Source organism: Anopheles darlingi, chromosome 3 (genome assembly GCF_943734745.1).
Source record: "Anopheles darlingi chromosome 3, idAnoDarlMG_H_01, whole genome shotgun sequence".
Classification (NCBI taxonomy): domain Eukaryota; kingdom Metazoa; phylum Arthropoda; class Insecta; order Diptera; family Culicidae; genus Anopheles; species Anopheles darlingi.
Window position 1 is genome coordinate 61,784,803 of NC_064875.1, and position 22,239 is coordinate 61,807,041.

Genomic DNA, 22,239 nt, shown 5'->3' on the forward strand with positions numbered 1-22,239 from the left:
TGTAATGTACGTTACCATGGTTACAATAATTCGCGCTCAAGCACTTATAGACCATACAACAATAATTAGAGTGAAAATATTGTTCTTCTTCTCAAGAATCCATTCAACTCTTCATATTGGAACTTGGAAACACAATTACCACGGCACATCTGCCCCGAGAGCAAACTGTACTCGGTAATAACAGAGTATGTCCGAGACAAAAGCCTTTCACCACGGAACAATGGGTTGTTTAATAAATTAAAGAAAAGCACTCAGCGATCAAAACAATGGACTCTTGCCATTCGGTTAGTCGTCGGGCCAGGTCATCAATTGAACAGCATAACACAATCATAACATCATTTTTCACACGCCTCACATTGTTCTCCTCTTCACTGCGACTGATACTGCAAATGCAGTCTTAACCTTCCACTGGGGATGGGGCTTGGATTTTCGAGGCGCTCCGGTCAGGATTAAGTGGTATTTGAAGAGTATTGATCGACTCCCGGAAAGGGCATCATGTAAACGGGGGAATATATGTTATGCTCTTCCATCTCGGTTGTGCTAGCAGCACACCAAACCCTAGGATTTTCAATTGAATTCCCTGGTTTCCTTTTTTTTTTCAGCTTTCCCGATACAGTGCGGCAAAGAAGCGCACAATTCTTTGGAACCGGAAGTCAGGGGAAGCCAAAGCGGCAAAGAGTGGAGAGTGTCTTGCATTTCGACCAATGAGTTCGTTCGTTGGAAGGCGATAGGTCCAGTACGCGAGAGGGAAAGAGTCACTGGAGAGCTAGGATGAATTTTCAATCGTGAAATTAATTTCCACTTTGTCCTTGGTGGTGCCATACTGTTTGATGTTCTGCTGAATTGTACTGGTTCATGGAACCGCGAATCGAATGACGTTCCTCTGCTAGAAGAAAACTTCTTTTTAACAGTGGCTGAAAATTGAATTTTCGATGAGGATTACTTTCTCGGATAAGTGTAGATGAGAAAAATCAAATTATTCATCGTGTTACTGAGGACTGCAGGAGACGCGGTAGGAACTTGTGTAAATATATAGGTCACACCAATACGGCCAGCTAATGGAGAAGCTTAACGAGAAGACATCCTGTAAGCTCCATTCTCTGGTTGTGCAAAAGCTTATCCATGCCGCAACATTTCACAACAGAAAAGCTGCAACACAGTTGTGTTGTGCTGCTGCAGTGCTGTTGTACAAGTTCCATAGATTTCATGCAAGAAAAAGCAGAGCATTTTCCGACCACGAACCGAGGTTTTCCGAAGAGAGTCTCTCGATTCACAACCCTCTTGCTTAAGCGTCCCTCTTCGGATGGGTTGTGCACCTGTCGACATCAAAACAGCAGCATCATGATTGTTTCGTATAAATATTCTTTTTTGGAATATGACCGTTCATCGTTTTCATGCATGATCCATTAAAAGTGCTTCCACTACTGCATTTTATAGCAATGTATGTTCTACTACTCATAATGTTTCATGTCGCAAATGGCACATGAATACAGTTCCTTGCTCACTAGAACTCACGCCGAGTGCCTAGTGCCCAAAGCGCGAACCGTCACCGAAAGTTCCAGTCGTAGTAGTCGTCGTCGTCGTCGTCATTGTCGCCACAGCTTTAGTCCTTAGCTTGCGATCAACCGGAGTGGACGTGTTTCGCGTTCACGGTCCTCCCCATCCCCACCCCCCCTTCGGGGAAACAGCTGAGTCGTTTTGTTGCTTAATTAGCGAGTACCCGTTCTCGGCGTGGCGGTGGCTTTCCGCTGGTAGGCGCCGGCCACCGGTTGGATTCAATTTTCGTGACTTGCGCCTCGCATCAACAGCCACACTGTAAGCACTCACAGCTGTCTGGCGTGTTCGGTCGTGTTAGTGCTAGTAATGCTGCCAGAGGCGTGCATGCACATGTAGTGGTGGTGCTACTACTGTTCGTGATGAGGGTTTTAGCGCTGTTGTTCGCCTGTTCGCTGTCTGGACAGTAAAAAGCCCGATAGCCCGATGCAACAGTTGTGCGTGCGCGTGTCTCGTGTCGATGTTCGATCCCGATCTGTTTTGTTCGAATTACCACAATGGAAAATTAATGGACAAATTGCTGTTGAAAACCACCCACAGCACGGCCCGGGGTTGTTGGTGATTGACGGAGCACAGACCCTAGGAGTACACTAACCGCAGCACCCTTCAACGAAACGCATGAAAATCCCCCCACCGCGAACCATTTCCGTTTCCGGTCTCTGGTCAGCGGTTGGTGAATCAGTGTTCCGGTGTAACCCCCTTCCCTTTGTTATCAATCAACAAGCAATCTTGAGTGCAAAGTGACAGAGAAAGAAAGAGAGAGCGAGAGAGAGAGAAAAATAGAAATAGAAGAGAGGACTCGCTCGCTTACGCATACCACCGCAAACAGCCGAAGGCGACCACCGCCGGCCTTTATCGTCTGGTGTCTCTATTCGTTTGCATACCTTGCAAATCACCGTCTGTCGAACGCACGCACGAAGGACCAAAGGGTCATTGTGCTTTGAACCATCGGTGCGGTGACCAACGCGTATCATACGACTGCGGTGTACGACTCCCCCTCCTTCTTCTACTCCCCATCCTTCTGATGAGTGCATAGCACGCATACAGCAACGTACAGACACACACACACACACGTGCGCGCACACATTGATTGTGGCGTGACGTTGTTGTCCTTCGAGCATCATCATCATCGCTTTGCAGAGTGTTACCAACGACGACCACGACTGGGTCGCTATCGGTTGGCGAGTTGCAGGAATGACAACAAGTGCAGTGTGACATCTAGTATCCACGCGATTAGTGTATGTGAATATGTGTATGTAGCGCGTTCATGTGTGTGTGTGTGTGAGAGAGAGAGAGTTACTAAGACGACGCAGATCCTGCGATGACGGCTGGCGCCATTATGTTAACAAGTGCTTTGCTCGATCGATCTCTCGAGCGAATTCAATTACGCGATACGATGTGAAAACTAATAACACTCAGTAATCGGCCAGTAGAAGCGAGAGAGAGAAAGAGAGAAGGGGGCAAGCCAAATCGCTTGCAGAAAGAAGCAAAGCTGTCAACAGCACACACTATCACACAAGGGCCGGAAAGAAATGAGTCAAGGATCATTCGCCGCAGGCGTGTGATTGGCGCGTATTGAACGAAAAAAAGGAAAAAGGCACGACATAAGGCGAAGGATAATCTGCCGCACCACTACCGTCCGGACGAGTCCAGCCGAGAGGTGGTGTGCGTGTTCGTTGCGCTTCTCCACCGCCACCGAATGTCGTCCCTGCCCTGAACGTGATAAGCCACGGTCGTCTACCACAGCACTCCTCTCACTAGCAGTAGCAGCAGCAGCAGCAGCAGTCTAGCCATTGCTTACTGAGCGTCGCGTTGTTGTGTGAGTGTGTTTGAGACGGTATGCCACCGAGGGACATCGGGACTCGAACGGCGTCCTTGCACTGTTCCATGGCTTAGTCTCTTCTTGACTGTTCTTCGTCCTTCCTTCCTTCCTTCCTGCAACTGATGCACACATACAGCCACGCACACAAACGCAATTGGTACACGCATCAGCAATCGGGAATCATCCAGAAGGTGAGTAAATCGCTTGACTAGCAGAGTAGTGCTGCTGTTGCAGCGGGGGTGTAGCAATAATCGAATCGACAATAATCGAATCGATTTAAATTGGAAAATAGCAACAGATCCACGATTCCTGGTAGTTCATCATCAGCCAAGCCGCAAGGATGCGTTTCCGCCTACCGCCAGTCAAGCGACCGGCCTCCGTTCGTTCTATTTTCAGCGACGCATTTCCCACCGTGTGGTTCATTTCCATTTCTGCATTACCAAACAATACGAGGGCGCCACACTGCTGCACGGCAGCTGCACGGCAGCTGCACGACAGCAATAACAATCGACAGTCATCCGGTACCTCGGACCTCGGTTGAATCCGTTTGCACTGCAATTACTGCTGCTGCTGCTGCTACTACTACGGGAGGTTCGTGCCGAAAAGCCACGGACAGCGTGAGGGTGCTCAGCGGGGTAATCAATACAATACGCGGATATCAAATATGAAAAACGATCGAGGACACACGCGCGGAGGTCCCCTAATGGTTCCCGTTTTGTTTTTTTTTTTTTTTTGGTCTGCTCGCTATAACCACAGCACGCACACGACGGGGTGGACACACAGTTTCATCCATTTTAAATTGATTGCCCACCGGCCTGTCACTGGCTGTGCCCGGTGCTTTCGTTGGGTTTACCCGTCGTTTAACGACGTTCGGACGGAAGTAGATAATCGAGCACCGGGATCGGATACACCATTCGTCCGTTTTGAAGGCTTGATGCAAAAGCGAAGGTTTCAAAAATGCATAAACCCGACGTTGTGGTTCTTTTCACTTAACTCAAACCCTCACTTTTAAAGCGTTGGTCCGATTTTGGAGTGGACGAGGAATTTCCAACCGCACCGAGACCCACGGTGCACGTACTACTCGGCACTCGATAATTGATGGCCGCCTAATTACGATCCTTGGCGCATATTTGCACAACGGAAGCATTCCGAACCCGCCACGGTTAATGGCACTGGATCGATCGATCGATGTTGCTAACGCGGCCGGTGCTTACTTGGATGGTAAAATTGAGCTTTCAAAGGATCGTTCGAGTAGAGCACGAGCAGGCTTCGTTCCTCGCTGCCTCGCCTATTTGCGGTGCTTCGCTTGATGGGAAAAACAAAACGGAACCATAACCCCCGCCTGCGTGGCCACGCTTTCCCGTTAGCCGGTCACCGTGCCACCGATACTGTTGATGGAAGCCGTTTTGCGATTAAATAACAACCGGAGAAACCGGGAGGCGAGCCTTACAACGGCGGTGGTGTTTTCAGCACGGAACAGGTCACGGAACGGATCACGCCATAACGACCACGCTGGTGGCGCTGGCACTGGCGCTGGGTGCCGGAAAGGGGCACAGTCGTATCATGTTGCTGGTGTATTAATTCCTTAGCCACACGCAAAAATCAACTCCTTCGCATCAACGCAACTCCACCCCAACGGTCGGTTGGAAAGCATTCGATTGGCGACTCCCCCGGACGAAGGGAATTTTCCATCGATTTTCCATCGACAGAAGGAATCTATCGAAGGAAGGGACGGCTACAGGCCGTTCGAATTGGCCACTCAGGGTGAAGACGGTCGGGGCGAGTAGATTACAGCACCACACACTCGTGCTCGTGCACGTAACGGGTTGGCCTTTCTGCAACTTTCCTGTGTTTGGGTTTTTCTTCCAAGAATTTCCAAGAAAAGCGTCTGCAAAAAAAGGGCGTTTCGCCCTTTACGATGTGATGGGTACGGTGGGGTCTAAAAATAGACGCCCTGATGGAGCAGCACCCCGTTCCCTGGTTGGAAAATGACGTGAACTTAAACACATGCTCATCTCGACGGACTGGCATCGAACTAGTGGGAGACAAGTGGGTGGAATATATTAGCGTTCGTGCCCTTACCCGGGGAAATGGTACGATAACCTTGTGCTCTCTGTACCACGATTCTAATCTAGGCGTCTTCGCCACCCTCGAACACCAGCCTGTCGGACCCCGGACCTCCGGTGGACGGGGGTGTACTTCCCTGAACACGCCCACCGATTAATTTATGGGGATATGAATTTTCAATTGACCTCGGGATATCGAACAACCTCCTAGTGAGAGACCATGCCGACCCGGTATGGAGTACGGAACCGACTTTCTTCTTCTCCTCCGCAGGGTGCGGGAAAATGCAAATGTTGGCAGCTGCTTTCCCATACCTGGCCATTTGCAGGATGTGTTTTTGCAGCTGACGGCCTTAGGCGGGAGTGTCAGAAGAAGGAAGAAAGGATTGCAAGGAGAAGGAGTGAAGCTGTAAAATGCATAGTTCTTGCTTCGGAACAGTCAAGTGGTTGCGATGTGGAATGCGGTTCGATCCGGTCCCGGTTGCACGACGGACAATATACCAGCATACCGCGTCGGCGTAGAAGTTTCATGCAACGTTTTCTGGAAACCCACTCAACCATCCAGTTAATTCAGTCGGAATGCTCTTCAATTAAACTTTAGACAGTAAGCATGAAGTCGTTTCCTAATGTGCGATACACGAATGTAACATTTCTGCTGAGAATTATCAGAACGAAATTTCTTTGTAATTTTATTCCTTACCATTATCCATCATTAGCCATCATTATTATTGCACATCTTTGGCCATATATTGGCAAAGTAATGGCGTGTTCATGTGTCAATGCAAGGCTTGACATGTGAATTTTAAAGGCCCAGAATTCTATCCTTAAAACGGAAAATATGTTCTGGCGTACTGGCAGCAGGCGTTTGCACAATGGTTAGTGCACTATTTGTCATTGAAGCAGGCAAGTGTCACATAACAGCAAGACTCTCACGTAGATCCTATCAATGCGAACTTATGATCTTACATTTTTACTTTCAACTTAACACGTTCTATAAACTGAACAAAAGACGACAACCTTACGATCAAATTCAAAACCTCTTTTTCATTCGCGAATCGCGCAAACATGGCGTATGTCCCAGCAGCCGCAGTTTGAGTACAACCTACTGATGATGATGATGATGATGATGATGAGGATGACGATGATGGAGGCAAGATGGTGAGATGTGAGAAAATTTGTCTCCTTAAGCATGTCGCCGGTCCCCGCGTTCGCGTATGAATGCCGTGTGGCGGATGTGGGCGCATAAATTATTGTCTCGCCGTCGCCAGAGTTGAGTGACTGCTCCAGCTGCGCCATCCAGCAGCTCACAACACAGCTGGTGGTAGCCGGAACAAGCCGGAAGGAAGGCCCACCTTTCACACCACACCACAGACCCACCGTCTCCCACCATCGGCCATGACAGGCGAGGTGCCCCTCGGTAGGGGTTCCTTGTTCGCGGTAAAAGCACAAAGCCATTGTGTGCGATGTGCCGGCACAATTCGGCCCGGTTTGGAATTCCTCTTACTGCTGTATGTGTGTGTGTGTGTGTGTGTGTAGGGGTACCGCAGGAGGTCCATATTTTACCATTATTATCCCTGGGGCGCCCTAGACAACCAATGCCGGGGGCAGTTTGTGAGGACGGAGTGGGAGTGCTAAAGGAAATTAATGTTGATGTGCGCAACAGTTGTGCGGCCTCGAGTATGGCGGGGAATTGTCTTGTTTGATCTTTGCCATCTTCTTTCGCTACGAGATGCGCTAGTATGCCTGCGTTTGTGTGCGTGTGTGTATGAGTCCTGGCTGTTGGGAGTCGAGTGCGAATTATAATGGCCAATCCACTAGATATTACATTCCCGGAAACGATCCAATATGTGGCTCGTTTTGTTAGATGTGAATTGCTGCTTGGAATGCAGCGCAATGGTAGTGCAATCTGCTAGCTGTTAAGCCCGGCGAAACGTCGTAAAGGATCAAGATATATTTACTTTTCGTTTCCATTTCAAATACAAACCGTCTACTGCACGTTAAATAAGTTTACTACACATTCGTTGTTAATATATACGTTGTTAGTTGTTTTTAGAAGACTAAATTGTAACAACCGCATTAACTGATCCGATGACAAAATTACTCGACACCGATAAAACCGCTAAAACCATTGTTTGAAATTTCGAACGATTTCACACAACAAACGATGATCAGGCAATCGTGGCTCATAATTGCGATGACTCAATTTACCGCCAAATGCCATCAGGCCATTATTAATGCTTTTCGTGTGAAATGAAGCGCTTATATGAAGCGCATATTTACATTTTCCAGTTATGCGAATGTGTAACTGGGAAATGGTAATTACCCGCTCCAGGAAGCGATTTCATCCATCATCCATTTTATCATGTCGATTTTGTTTGAAAAGAATATCGACGAGGGAATGAGAGAACGAGGGCAGCGAAAGCAATATTAGCCGAAGCGAAAGATTGGGTATTAAACCGTAGCCCGTGGAACGACGTGATTGATTTGGTCCAGGAATTTCCCCTAGAATGTCAACACTTTTTGTCGTCTCGCAATTTGCAGATTTCGAGTTTATTATTGTATTAATTGCTTTATAGACAAAGTACCGAAAAGATATAGAAAAGGTAATGGCAAATTTAACAGAACAGAGAACGAAACGAATTCATGACTCAATCAATCGGTACCTCGGGCGCAGGTGGTCAGTATAACGTGAGCATCGATTTCGTAAGAAACTCCTCGCATTGCTTGTGACTGTTTCCACTGGATGACTTTCTCTCGACTGATCCGGGCGTTCGCAACGCCATTGAATTACAACGCTGCAACCATGCATCATCGGCATTACCATCGAGCACCGTGCACAGCGTGCAGCAAACCTTGCCAAAACCGATGCATTCAACGGATTGGTCCACGGAATACCAACAAAAAACGAACAGCGTGGACGCCATTGTTCGCCAGCCAGCCAGCCAGCCAGCCAGCTCTAGCCACGAGCTTACGTGACAACTTGCACCACAATTCGGACAATGTTTCGTTGCCGTACCGCACCTTGCCCGTACCTTACTGTTGGCCATCCCCTCCGGTCGGATCGCCGGTCGCAGCGCGATCCAGCCAGGCATCCCTTTTCTGGAATGGCGGAATGCGGTCCATGCAATAGCTTGCTCGAGTTTTTTTTTTTGCTACTTCTCCTGCCATTTTTCTTTCTTTAGCAATTTTTGCCCAGACCACCAGCATCATCCTCGGTCATAGCTCTCGCCGGTGGTGATCTTTGTTTATCGCGCGTCGAATCCATACCATTCGCAGCAGCAGCATTGTTGCCGGCGGCGCAAAAACCGCACCGGGACGAAGGACCCTAAAGCCATCGTTAACCGCGGCTGTTGCTAGCTACCACAAAGAGCCAAAGAGGACAATCGCGTCAATGTGAACGCATACAGAAGGAGCATAAAGTTTCGCGGCCAACGCTAGCGAGCTAGCGAATGATTTATCGTCCGGGATTTATGCTATCAACTGCGACGGCCATTGTACGCGCTAAGCCTGCCTTCTTTTATCAATGTCATCGGTTCGCTAGCACACCATTGCCACTGGATCCGTCGATCGATTTATCGGACGCACTGGACAGGGACCGAGTCATAGCCCGAGTCTTAGCCTCGAGAGCGTATTGCGGACTCGGAATTTGTACTCGCCGTTGATCCAGGCACGTACGGACACAGTAATTGCGTGTATCGTGCCTTTGCGTGCTTCGCGAGAAAAATGTTAACCTTTCTGGAACCCATAATGGCCGCCGACATCGACTCGTTGTAGATCCGGGCACCGCCGGGATGCCTGCATACAAATGGCTATTTGCATCTCAGCATCAAGCTCAGCGGCAAACCGATTGCTCGGTTGGTGGCCTGCTGCGCCTAACTGTCATCACCCAGCTGTCAGTTGCTGCTGCTGCTGCTGTTCCGGGCTCGTTGCGGTTACCGTTTGGCACACTGCTGGTTACCACATCCAAGAAGGCCTCGTCGCTGCTGCTGCTGCTCATCGGAAAATCATCCCAAAGGCACTCGATCTCGATTACAAAGCACATCAGCGCATTCCCATCGAAAGCATCGGCGGTACGGGGCCTATGATTTCCCGAGATTACCAACGGGCGCCGGTTCCGAGAATCCGATGGTGATCCGCGGGCGCGCTCATCTCTCATGAATCCCGCATTCCCAACATACTCGCCGCATTGTATCTCGCCAGTCTCCGTGTGGTTTGCTATCCCTGCAAGCATTAAACGATAAAAGCATTCCCTCCGCGACGGCGACGGCGGCGGCGGCGGCGATTTCCTGGAAAATCTTTCGAAACACACGAATTGCGAGCAAAAATGGCGAACGAACGTCCGAACGTCCGCACGCTCTCCAAGGGTTCCATTCTGTTATTGTTTTTTATTAATCCAATTTCCGTTCTGTGATCCCCCGGCGCCGTTGCCGTATTGTTCCTGGCTGCCGGGTATATGCTTTGATTGAGGACGAACCCCGGAACAACTCGCATCAACTCGTCACGACACCTTCGAACGCTCGAACGTTCTGTGATGCTGAGGATGACGACCACGACGACGACGGCGATGATGATGATGATGATATAAGCATGATTGAATGAAATTCAAAAACATAAACCTGTTATGCTGTTATGCTCTCTGCCCCGGTAGTATCATCCGGTATCTCGTCGCCGAACGCTGGTCGCCGCCGGAAATGGGACCATTACCGATCGAACATTTTGGATGGTTTTGGTTTGGTCGTTTAGAAGGTCGTTTCCCTTCCGCCAGCGGATCCGCTTTCACCGACAGCAAAACCGTATCCAACCCTCGATGCCAGGAATCGTAAAAACAGACTGTCCTCGCGACGCCGGCGACGACATCACACGAGTTTACATGATCCGGTTACGCATTTTCATAACCGGAAACCCCTCCTTCAATCAACAATCGTGTGTCACACTACACACACATATTGTCGCTCCTGATGGTCATGGGAAAATTTAATTTCATCCCAAACTCCCGGAATGAGTCACCAGCAAACGCGTGGCGCGACAGACATCCATTCAGTTCTCTCCAATGTGCTTGAACCTCGATCCATACGCGGTCCATGAGGCTATTTCGGAGCATTTTCTTGTTTAATGTTTGCCCTCAGCTCCAACGTTCCATCTCCGGTGCAAATAAACATTCGAACCATTCGTTCCCGTTAACCTTCCCCCTCGCTAGTGGCTCGTGAGGATGTTGGAGCTTTTTACGATCTCGAGGACCAAGAGTGGCCGAGACGGGGAGAGAAAAAGAGAGAGAGAGAGAGCGAGAGAGCTGGAACACTGTGTATGTAGACACTTTCCATCCTTGAACGGCACTCGCTCTCGCTTCGGGACGGTGGTGGGACGAGGAATGTATGTTTTTACTGGAAAACCAATATTGAACCCACGATCCAGGGTGCGGGGACTCCAACCCGCCTGCCTACGCCACGACTACCATCACCGTTGGACCCTGCATCGGTTCGATCGTAAAAGTGAGACGATAGTGAGTGTCATAAAATCAGCTCACCGCACACGATGGCGATGGTGATGGCGATGAAATGTTTATTGGCCCGAAAGCCCCCAATTCGGGTTGCTCCTTCCTCATCACACCTCGTTGCCAGCCTCCCTAAACCTTCAGGGAGAGAGAGAGAGAGAGAGAGAGACCGTTGGGTGGTAACGTAGGTAACAGGACGATTCTCGACACCGCAGTCGTCGTTTCCATGGCATCGCATCCTGGCAGCCGCTCAATTGGAGCCCAAAAAAAGGTGCGGTAGTACTGTGGTTGCGGTGATGTGGTAATACATGTGGCCCATACATACATACTGTGACGCAATTCAATAAAATCGGCATCACCATCTCTGCCGTGTATTCCGTGGGGATGAGGAGAAGCAAACAAAGCTCCTCCGGTGCGCCCCAATTAAGTAAGCGCCAAACGTGGCTCTCATAACCTTTCTCGGAATTTCTCGAGGATGTGTGGGCTACGGGAAGGGCTGGGCTGGTTATCTTATTATTAGTTACACCGTGGTTAATTTAATTACGCAGAACGATGTTAAATTCAATTTGTCTACCGAGGGGGTTAATGATTTGCTGTTCATGGCCGTAACGTTTAAAGTCGAATAAGGGTGCGTGAAACCTTTTTCAAAACTCCGACAGCCCACATGATGCGAAGTCGCATGTGTTTGGATGTAATTAACGAAACCGAGTATTCTCGGAATATCCTCGGATGGAATGGAACGGTAGCTCAGAAATTAAAAACCCATTAACTTGTTACAACATGCGTCGTGAGTCAGACGAACGTCAGAGAGCCTTTTGACTGGCGAATAGAATAAGCAATCCCCAAAATATTGGTTATATTATTGCATAAACTTTGAAAATACTTCTACAAAAAAATGGGTTTTAATATTAAAAAACTGCACCCCGAAGACAACGCCTCTACCTTTTCCAGTCAATCTCAATCCAATTTGAAAATCTCCTTTGTGCATCCTGATTGGAAACCGATTCCCTCTGATTCCCATCGTGGATGATCTTTCAAACCCCGACAACCAGTTAACCTTCATACCACATCATCAATCACTCGGCCACCACTAGGGTGGCCTCGGTAGGGTGGGTCGGAATTTGAACATTATAGTCTATCCGCCCTCCCGCCCTTATCGATGGGGGCAAAGAGCACCCCGGATAAATGGGTTCCAACCAACACTCCGAACCCAGAAGGACCAGAGCGAAGATTAGGAAATTAGTCAAATAAATCACCATTCCTGTCGGTGCGTCGGCGTTCGACACCGCACTCTGGCACGTAGAATGGTCGGAGCGCGAGAGAGATTCACAAAAGATTTAAATCTCTTCCGGTGCCCGCCGGCCACGTATAGCTGGGATCACCGCCCGGATGCTGCTGCTGCTGCTGAAGATCCTGTGACTCAACAGCTGATGCACTTGAACACTTTCTAACAATTATTAGCACGTAGCTCCGTGCGTGTGTGTGTGTGTGTCCCCGGGAGTTTTGCATTTTCAACTTGCACTTACGCTCCTTGGCCGCTCTCTCTCTCTCTCTCTCTCTCTCTCTCTCTCTCTCTCTCTCTCTCTCTCTCTCTCTTTCTTTCTCTTTCTCTTTCTCGTTCTCCGTTGCGCCCTCGATGGTTTGGTGTGGCCGCTAGTTAATCAAATGCCATGCTGGAGCGCATTGTGGGCCCCGAGGGGTGCACGGGGACAAATTTGCTCCCACGGAACCGCCCACAGCTCCGTTGTGTCGCACGCGCCAAGCAGCAACTTGTAATATCGTTCCGACCCCGCAGTTTGTCGCGCTGTTTAAAGGCCACGGATATGTGCAGCAGCGATAGACCGGCAACGCGCTCTGGCTCTGGTTCGACATCGTCGATGCCGTGCTCAGCAGCTGGCTGGCTGGCTGGACGTGTTTTCAGCGAGCATGAGAAAGTGATGCATAAAATATGCAAATCACGGGGCCACGTGCCACACACCGAGCTGCGTATGCCGAGAGGGGAAGAGGGACATTTTCATCGGAAAGTTTGAACCGAAACAGGCGTGACCTTGTGTTGAAGCAGCCTCTTGTCGAAGTTGCGTTGAGTGTCGCCCCGTTGAACGACAGTGTTGGAAGCGCCACAGAATTGAGTGTCAAATTTGAGGTTAAGTCACATCCTCAACCTGTTATACTTTGCACAGTTCTTTATTGAGAAACGTTGTTGCGACTGCCTGGCGACGAGTTATTCAGCGCCTACCGTTTGCTATGATCCCTAGCAATGTATGGTAGTTTCCACAAATACGCTATGTTGCTTCGATGATGTTCGAACTGTCAGTCAATTTTAAGCCAACACCATACAACCATTAATATCCACCATTAATCGCAGCAATCGACACTTGTATCTTCCGATTGAAAGAAGAAAACTCGCAGAAAATCGGCAAAAAAATGAGGAGGAAAGCCACTGGCGATGGCAATGCTGAATTTATTGCTTATTGCGCTTTATCCTCGGGCATGGCGGTTGGGGGACCATTATTAATGACAGATTAATGGTGAGCCGACTGGAGCTGAGCAAGGGACAGAAGCAGAAGCAGAGGCAGGAGAACAGAACAAACAATCCCACCGACACAGGAAAGGAAATAAAAAGAAAGAAATTGCAGTGGACAGCGACAACACAATCGTAAGGTGGGCGTCAGTTGTTTTGTTGCTCGAATGGCCGCCCACAACTCGGGCTGTTTCGCCGGTCGGCCGGTCAGACCGCGAGCAATAAATCCCTGCGATGATATCTCTCTCCTGTGGATGCCACGTGGATGCCACGTGGATGCGGATTGCGGATCTAAACAGCAAGCCGAGAGCACCCATGAAAAGCGAGTGGAAAAGATTTTTTTCCTTTTTTATCCCTCCCAAAAAGCGCAGGCACCAGTAATAACGAGAGGCCACGTCCGAAATGATAACGCGGGGCAGAGTATCGTGTTTGGTTTTCGTCGACATTCGACTCCGGCCACTCCATGCAGTATTCGCGTCTTTCATCTCGCTGCTTGTCTCACTGGACCTGGACCTGGATCCCTCTCAGTTTCTCTGTGTGTGTGTGTGTGTTTATGCCTCCCAGCCGCGTTGATGGGCGGTCTTTAGTTGGGATTTTCAAATTAAGAAACCACCAGCCCATACCGAGGCATCTTCAAGTGGTTGTAGAGCGGCAATGAGTGAGGCTAATTATGGCCACACTGACCGCCCTCGGAGTGAACGATAAGAATTAATGGCCACTGCCACTTTTCAACCCACAGGTTGTGGGTGTGATGGAGAAGAAGTTCCACGAAATTCCCCCCTCCCCCCACCCTTTTCTTTTCGTAACACCTTTTTTTCTCGTGGGTGTTGCAGGAGCCTAATAATAATTTCAGGGAACTTGCCACCAGTCTGCAAACGATAAGGCAGGGGTTGTGTACTTATGTGCTCTGCGTCTGGCTCATCGTTTGTCCGAATGTTGCTAATTAGCCTGCAGCCTGCGCCTGTTTGTGAAAAAGTTTGAATTGAATAACTTCTCGATTGCGCTGCCCACGAATACCGCGGCTGGTCCGTTGAGTGTTGCGGACACTCGAGACACTCGCAGGTAGCCTCCAAATCAACGGACTGATGATACGTATATAAAAGTACAAAAAGTTACGAAACACCACATCAGACACAGGCGGCCAAAAACCGGCATTCCGCTGCGATGCGTCTCAGCGAAAAAACTCAAAGGAGGTTTCCGCCTAACAAACGAAAACCCGATGCTGATGCTCTCCGCGCGTTCACTTTGTTCACTGGCAGGCACTGGGGTTTTCGACGGTTCCTTCCACTCCGATGGTCACCTTCCTTCCTGCCGGGTACTTGGGCCATGGGCTCCGGGAAAACGGGTTTATCGGCACGAAATTTATGGCCATCACGCTGGCGGTTAGGCGGTTTGGAAAATGTGTTGGGAAAATTTATTACGGTCGCTACCGAGCGTTCTGATGCTGCTGCTGCTGCTGCTGCTATGATTGGGACCGTACCGAAGCTTGTCCTTCATTCCTTGGTATTCCACCCAAGCAATGGCATTCCCGGCCGGTACACCATTCGAGGATGCCATAAGTTGTCCGTTGAACCGTTGAAGAGACACATTTGTAGCTCGTTTTTCATCCCCAGTTTTCCCACTCCCAGGAGCGCCACTAAGGGTGTGCCGGAAGTAGCAGTTCGTCCATGATTTCTAGTTTTCATTTGGTGCCCGCACGGCCACGACCACGGCACCGCTAGTTTGTATCGTTACCGTGGTCGTGGAGGTGCGGGAGTTTTGGGGAAGTTTAATTAATATGAGTTTATGAGGACGGCCGTCGGTGGTGCCGGGGGTGTGCTAGTTGGTCATGCATTTTATGCCGTGGACGAATGTGGTCCTGTGTGTTTCATTTCACCACTCAAGTGATTAGTCCTGATAAATCTCATGTTTTAAATGGATGGATGTGTGAATAGTAGCACTCACCACCGGATGCACCTTATTCAAGGTATTTCTATCCATGCCAAAGGGTAAACATGGAAATAGTTTGGGAGTATGATTAGTTCGGCATGTCTATTGCTCACTCGATTCAGGTTCTCATCTTCTTCCCTAGCTCCTTCATTTAAGTTGTATGAATAGATCAAACAGAATGTGTTACAGTAAAGAATCTCGTCATTTGTATTTAGAATAACATAACAAGTAGCTAAAAATCAGTAGAATTGTTTTATTGATTTTATTAAAGGTTTTTTGTTGTCTATTTTAATCAACTTGAACAACTTGAATTATTCCAAATATCTATTATATATATTTATATTATAATCTATTATATTATATGGAAAAACTTATTTTATAAAGCAATTTCAAGCGCTAATTTTATTAAAAATGAAAATAAGTCGAAAGTTAGTTGATTTTTTATATGATTATTTTTATGTTTAATGATTTGCCACTAATATTAATTGTTATTTGCTTGATGAAATGGTATATAACGCTTTAAAAGACCTTTTAAAAACATTATACACTTTATCGTCTACGACTCTATCAGCAAAGAACGACGTTACCAGCAAACGGTTGACGGTTTGAGTACCCATATACCATTTGGAAAAGCTACATAAAAACCATGCTCACACCCCTTTTCTTGATCGAAAATCAAGACCTTAAAAAGCAGCGCCCTCAGCGACAGCAGCACCAATCTGACAACCAAACTATCGAGTTTTTCTCTACAATCAGAGGCCAATCTCACTCCCAGCAAGTTTCGTCCACATCCTGGAGCAATTCCCGGGAACCAATCGACTGAATAATAAGTGCGAAGTGCAAAAGTGCAAACCATCACCCCGGACGAGAACGATTGTCAACCCGTTCGGCCATCGCACGCCTCTAACCAGTGGCCACCGTGACGTTCGACACGATACCGGGAAAAAAAAGGATCTTCACGGACTTCATCTTGCTCGCTCTCTCTCTCTTTGTTGGTGCGGCCATTGTTCTGACAGTACTGACAGGCACCGCGACACCGATAGCCTCAGGATAGGTCACAAAATTTCATGGCACCCAATCGACTGCGGCTGCGGCTTCCATTTATTGGTTCCACCTTGGTTCCATTCTTGCTCCGGACCTACGGTTACGTCACGAGCACTCACGGCGCACAGAATGGCACGCTGCGATAAAGAAACATTTCTTTGCCCTCCAGCTTTGGCCATTCCGGTGCTCGTACTCAGGGAGCACAACAAAAGACAAGCCACTAAATCGCGAGTCGCAACCACAGACTTTTATTTTTATTAACTTGTATCGCGAACCCCGATATTGTTGTGCCACGACCACGGGACACGGGTTGTACTTCGCTGATAAGCTGTTTACCGAGTACATAGATTGCTCGCTTGCTGTGGTGCGGAGTTCTGCCTCATTTCTGCAATAACCATTACTTCAGCCAACAATGAGCGGCACATAGACCTGTGCTAAGTAGTGGTGCGCGATTCCGAAAAACTAATTGCCACAACATTGTCGTTGTCGTCGTCCGAATCGGCTCGCTTAACCAACCGTAACGTCGTAACGAATCAACAGAAATGTCGACACCATAACCGTCTTTTAGCCCGCACCTAATCGCGCATACAACAGCAGCGCGAACATTTTACCAGACCCACTCCTGTTAATCCGCTGTTCATTAGAGTGTGTCGGAAGGCGTTAGGGCCGGGGAGGTGCTCTTCAATTCCCAACGAAGCATATCGTCCTTACCACCGTAAACGGGGCCCGAGCCCTGTCGGAAGTACTCTTAAGGCACACTCCCTACGGCTGGCAGTTCCGTGTCCGGACTCAAATTACGACATTTAAATGTCGTCGACGCCGTGTCGTCATCGTCATTTTGTTTCCCCTGGCGAAAGGATTAAAAAGTCAAACGGAAACACGCTCCAAAGCACTCACTTTCCGCGACGATTCGAGGCAAATGGTTTCGTGTCATGCCACAATGCCGGTGCCATCTCATGCCGGTGTGCGGCTCATTTGCGCTGAAAACTAGCTGGAAAATTGAGGTAAACGGACGGTCTCTAAAATTACTTTGCAAACTAGATGAATAATTCAAAACTGGTTGCTCCGGTTACTGTCCGTCAATCAGGGGACAACGTGTCAATCGTGCTCAAGTCCCTGTGAGGGTTGGTTCGCCAAACCTTAATCGTGTTTACAGGAGGAAAACCAACGTTTCATCTGGTTGGTTTTGCCAGTTCGCACAATGATTCTTTTTATGTAGAGCCAACGTGACCCTTTTATAAGACGATAATAGGTAGCTTTTCAACTTGAACTGAAGAGATCGGACAGTAGCTGGCTAGGTGGTATAAATAAATCCTTGCGCTTCCTTTGCTTGTATGCTCCCTGTATCATCCTCATTACGTCGAGAGTGTATGCAAAACGGAGTAATGATCAATGGCCCCATTGGAAAATTCATTTGACAGCGCTCAGCGCAACTCCATGGAGGAGCCCGGCGATTCGGCTTTCATTTCCATATTCTGGATCCTTTCATTCTGGCACTCCCTCGTGACGGCACACACCTAGTAGACGGGCACCGGCGAAACCCCGTAAATAATTGCTACCACCACGCGCTCCCACTACCTGTCAATGACCCGATCTCGGTCGCGGTCACGCCCGTACCGATCCCACTCGCTGTTACTGCTGCTGCTGCTGCTGCTGGTGGTGAGGTCGGTTCGTTCTGGCTTCGCCATTAATAGCTCCCTGCTCACGCCTGTGGCACTATGAATAACTTATATTTTGGGGTGTTGATTTCATGTCACACACCCTGCCACGCCTGGAAGGTGTTAGTTAGGGTGGGGTCGATGAATATCTCCCATAAATTATCTCTCGATGCGTGTGCCGCGTGACGCACAAGCAGCAGAAGAGCGCGTAGCAAGAGCGGTAAGGTGTGGCCTGTCGCGGTGCGGTGTCGTTCTCAGGCCAGCGGGTAGTGCTGTGCTTTCAAACGATTATGTTGGAACCATTAAAGCATGTCGTTCCGTGATCGTGAATCACGCAATGATAGAACGGAGAGTGGATAGCGAGACATCGAATGGAAGCTCCTGTCAAACGCAGCACAACAATCAAAATGCTGCAACTTCCGGTCAAGTAAAGCAAAGGATCACGTTCACTGGCGTCATATGAAGTACATGGGGCCTGTCTGTCTCCAAATGAGATGAAGCATCATCGCCCACCAGCACTTTGGTGGCGAAATCCCATTGACCCCACGGGGTTGAGGAGATAATTAAATTTTCTCCGGCCACCAGATTGACCGGACATCCGCGCTCATCCGGATAGTGCTGATGGGCGTCTGCACAAAAGCAGCAGCACACCAACGCTCTGTTATGCGCGCAATTGTTTGCGATACCGTGGGAGGTGGTGTGGCGTTCGACAGCAACGCAGACACCACACACACAGACACACACACACCCACATCATACAGCCGGTCTCTTCTAATCGTCATACCGGAACTGAAAGCAAAGAAGTAACGCAGCTCGGATCCTCGGCATCTCGGACTGTATTGGGAAAAAGGAAAGATTTAATGAAAAAACTTTCGCCCTCTCTCGCTCTTTTTCTCTCTCTCTGTCTCGCGCTCTGACTGGCGGACAAATAGTTGAAAAAGCACAAAAGCACATCCAGTAGAATGGGTGCGTGTGCGTCTCTTGACTTCGGTGGTCACGCCACGGTGGGTTCGAGTAGTAGTACCCCGTTCGGGCGCTATCAAATGGAGGCGCCTGGTAGCGAGTTTATTCAACGCGTTCCTTACCTACCGGCGCCACCGCCACACCATTCTGCTTTTGTAGTCCGCAACAATGGAACGAAAAACAAAGGCACACAGGGCACAGCGCACGGGGGGAAAACATTCGCCGTGTCGGACCGCAAATTTGTTTTTCATCTCTCGCTCTGCCTCTCTCACCATTTGTGGAAAACTTTCCACTTTAAATGCGCACTTTTAACCTACGGCCACCGCCAACCGTGAGGCCATTAGATGGACCAGGAGTGCCGTAAAAGAAAATAATTGCTGACGGGTAAGAATGCGAACGAAAAAACATGTTGACTGAATGCGGAGATCCAAGTAGGGGTTTTTCCCCCTCTGGGAAAGCATCGAAGCAGCGCTAACAGCAGCGTGTTTACCCAGCAATCCTGTAGGAGGCAGAACTACTACTAAATGCCAAGGAGGTCACTGGACTGGATAACTCATCCGCGAATCACCCATGGATGGTGATGGTACACAAGGGCCCACCTACTCTTGCCGCCGCTCGGCAAAATGCGTTGCGGAATTCGTTTTAATGTGCCCCGTGCCGAACCGGTAGCGGGACGCCGTACCTCACCGCACGGTGCGTGAAACTCGTGCTGATAAGATAAGCAGAGAGAAGGAAATGATACACGACCGACCACCGAGTTGCTGCAGTTGCTGATGCTCATCACGTTTTCCTGCCGCATAGCCAGCGCTCACCACCAATGCTGCCTTCCTTCTGTGGGGTCGGTCCGATGGTCGAAAAGAATGTTAATAATGGTTGGCTGTTTGGGTAACGTTGGCGGAATACTAAAAGCACGCACCGTGCGCCATTCTTAGGAATTGGCATTCGTTGAACAAACAGGGGAATGAGAATGGGATGAGAACGACTTTCGGGGGGAAATCTCAATCAAATCTCGATCAAATCAAGAAAGATTCAACAACGGGACCCTACTATGTTTCTGTGTGCTGTGTGAGAGAGAGAGAGCAGCAGACATACGCCCTCAAAATCGTGAACCGAAGCGATCAATTAAATGATCCGCTGGAAGCTTTAGACCAACGTTCCAGGATCCTTTGGACGTCAACGCAATCCAATTTAGCTCATTCTACCCACACACACACACAGCGATGTGCGTCATAACAACAGGCCGGCTGCTGAGTTGACTAAGGTCAGGGGCTCTTGTAAGCCCCAGCCCAGGTCCCTAGCCGACGGCATTTAACATCCCATCAAGTGCTTCCGAGATCGCTTCGAGAGCCTGCTCAGCGGGCCTGGTCTAATCAAACTATCACCCCAGGGGGAGGGGGTTCCCCCCTTCTCAACCATTTTTAAGCTCGTTTCATTCCCCATCTCTTCTAGGTTAAACGGACGTTATTAAATCCATCGCCAGCGAGCCGGCAGCCGGAAGAGGTGAGAGGCACGCGAACGTCGAACGCTCGATTGGTCCCACGAACCCCACGCTTGATCCAGCCCGCTTCAGGGGAGCGCCACAAAACCGCAAAGGAAAAACGCCATCGAAACAGTGCAACACAAAAGGCGCAACGGGCAAGACTCGAGACGGTGTGGAGCGATGGAAACGAGCAACAACAACAGCATCGTAACGAGCGGGCTCGGCAACACGTCGCTCGTTACGACGGCCGGTGAGCTGGCGGCATCCGGTGGGCTAGCTGGCGCCGTCGTGTCCACCCTGCTGGCCCAGCTCGTGACGGCGGCCACAGCCAGCGTGCATCCTATCGGGATCGATTCCGACTATGGCTACGGGAACGGCTCTACAGCGACGGCGACGGCCACGGACCAACCCGGTCTCGGTCTGGGTCTGGGACTCGGTGGTCTGGGACCGGCGAATAGCACCGAAGCTAATTTATGGTTCGTAACCTCGTTAGCACTCTCGTCCCGTTCCCAGCAACATCAGCAGCAGCACCAGCAGCAGCAGCTACAGGCCACCGGAACCGGTACCTCCGGTGGTGCTGGTGGTGTGGACGGTGCTGGTGGCGATGGTGACGTGTCACCCGTTACCCTTTCGACCGAGTGGCCCCGGTTGGCACGGTTGCTGCTGCTCGCCTGTCTCTCCGTCGTCGGCAGCATCGGTAACGTGTTCATGATCTCGTCCGTGATGATTGAGGACCACCTGAAGAAGGCAGGTAAGGTGTGGCCGACGGGGGAAGGGTGCTATTTCGGGTTGCCACTTCTTTTCTCTTTCGTTCACCAACACACTATCACACACACACACATACACACAGGTGGCCATTCGATTACAATTACGTTATTAAAGTTCCCTCCTTTGCTGAGCTGCGCCCGTAAGCCATTCCGAGAGGGATGACGCATCGGGCGTTACGCCTGCGATGAGACCGAGATCCTGCGTCGAAGGTTAGCCAGCAATTGTTTGACCATGGCAAACAGATGCTCGACACTTCCTCGAATCGCGGGTGGCTCACGGTGGTCAGTAGGTTTTGGAGTACGGACAGAGACACGTGGCACACTTCGCCGGTTTCCCGGTTTTCGTTGCGGAAATACTGTAGCCTAGAATTAGAAGCATTTTTCGGATATTCTAACGCAAAAACCAACGCTCTCTTTCGGATTTTGACTAACCTTTTTTACAACCTAGTTTCACCTCTATCTCTACCGCGTTTGCTCCAGTCCATTGCTGTTTTTTTTTTTGCGCATATAGTAGCATACTGTTGGCTGTTGGCCATTTTCCTTCTATTTCTTCTCAACCTGAAACTCCAATATAGCATCCCGTTTCGCTATCGTCCCCTCTGCAATGGAGTAGAATAGAAGTTAACAGTCAACATACACATACACACAGGCACACATACACACACTTTCTCTTCAACTCTATCGGCCACTTCGAGTGTAGGAAGCACCATTGTTCAAATAGCTGAACTTTCTCGCGCTAGGGAATGGTATTGCAGTAGTAGTTTTCATGAGAATTCCGGAAATTTCAGATCACAGTATCACTAGGAAACGCCCGAGTGCGGATAGATGCGCTGGAAATTGCTCTTGTTGATGCTACCGTGTTTCTTGTTGCTTGCCTTCATTGCTACTTGCAATCGGAATCATTGATTTCGAAAAATGCCTTTTTTCCTTTTAAAAGATCACTCGTT

The 22,239-nt window shown here is 49.3% G+C and overlaps 1 protein-coding gene across 2 annotated transcripts in view; it reads left to right on the top strand.

The window, feature by feature from the left end:
- The first annotated feature begins 1,631 nt into the window (after positions 1 to 1,631).
- Positions 1,632 to 22,239, top strand: part of LOC125957410 (melatonin receptor type 1B-like) — a 24,646-nt gene continuing 4,038 nt past the window's right edge. The window contains exons 1-3 of one of the 2 annotated variants that reach the window (XM_049690090.1): positions 1,632 to 1,815; positions 3,513 to 3,567; positions 20,495 to 21,276. In XM_049690090.1, coding sequence (XP_049546047.1) covers positions 20,706 to 21,276 — 571 coding nt within the window. In that variant the 5' untranslated portion in view covers positions 1,632 to 1,815; positions 3,513 to 3,567; positions 20,495 to 20,705. Of the gene's footprint in view, positions 1,816 to 3,324; positions 3,392 to 3,512; positions 3,568 to 20,494; positions 21,277 to 22,239 lie in introns of those variants that run through there. The other variant, XM_049690091.1, reaches the window with a different exon arrangement.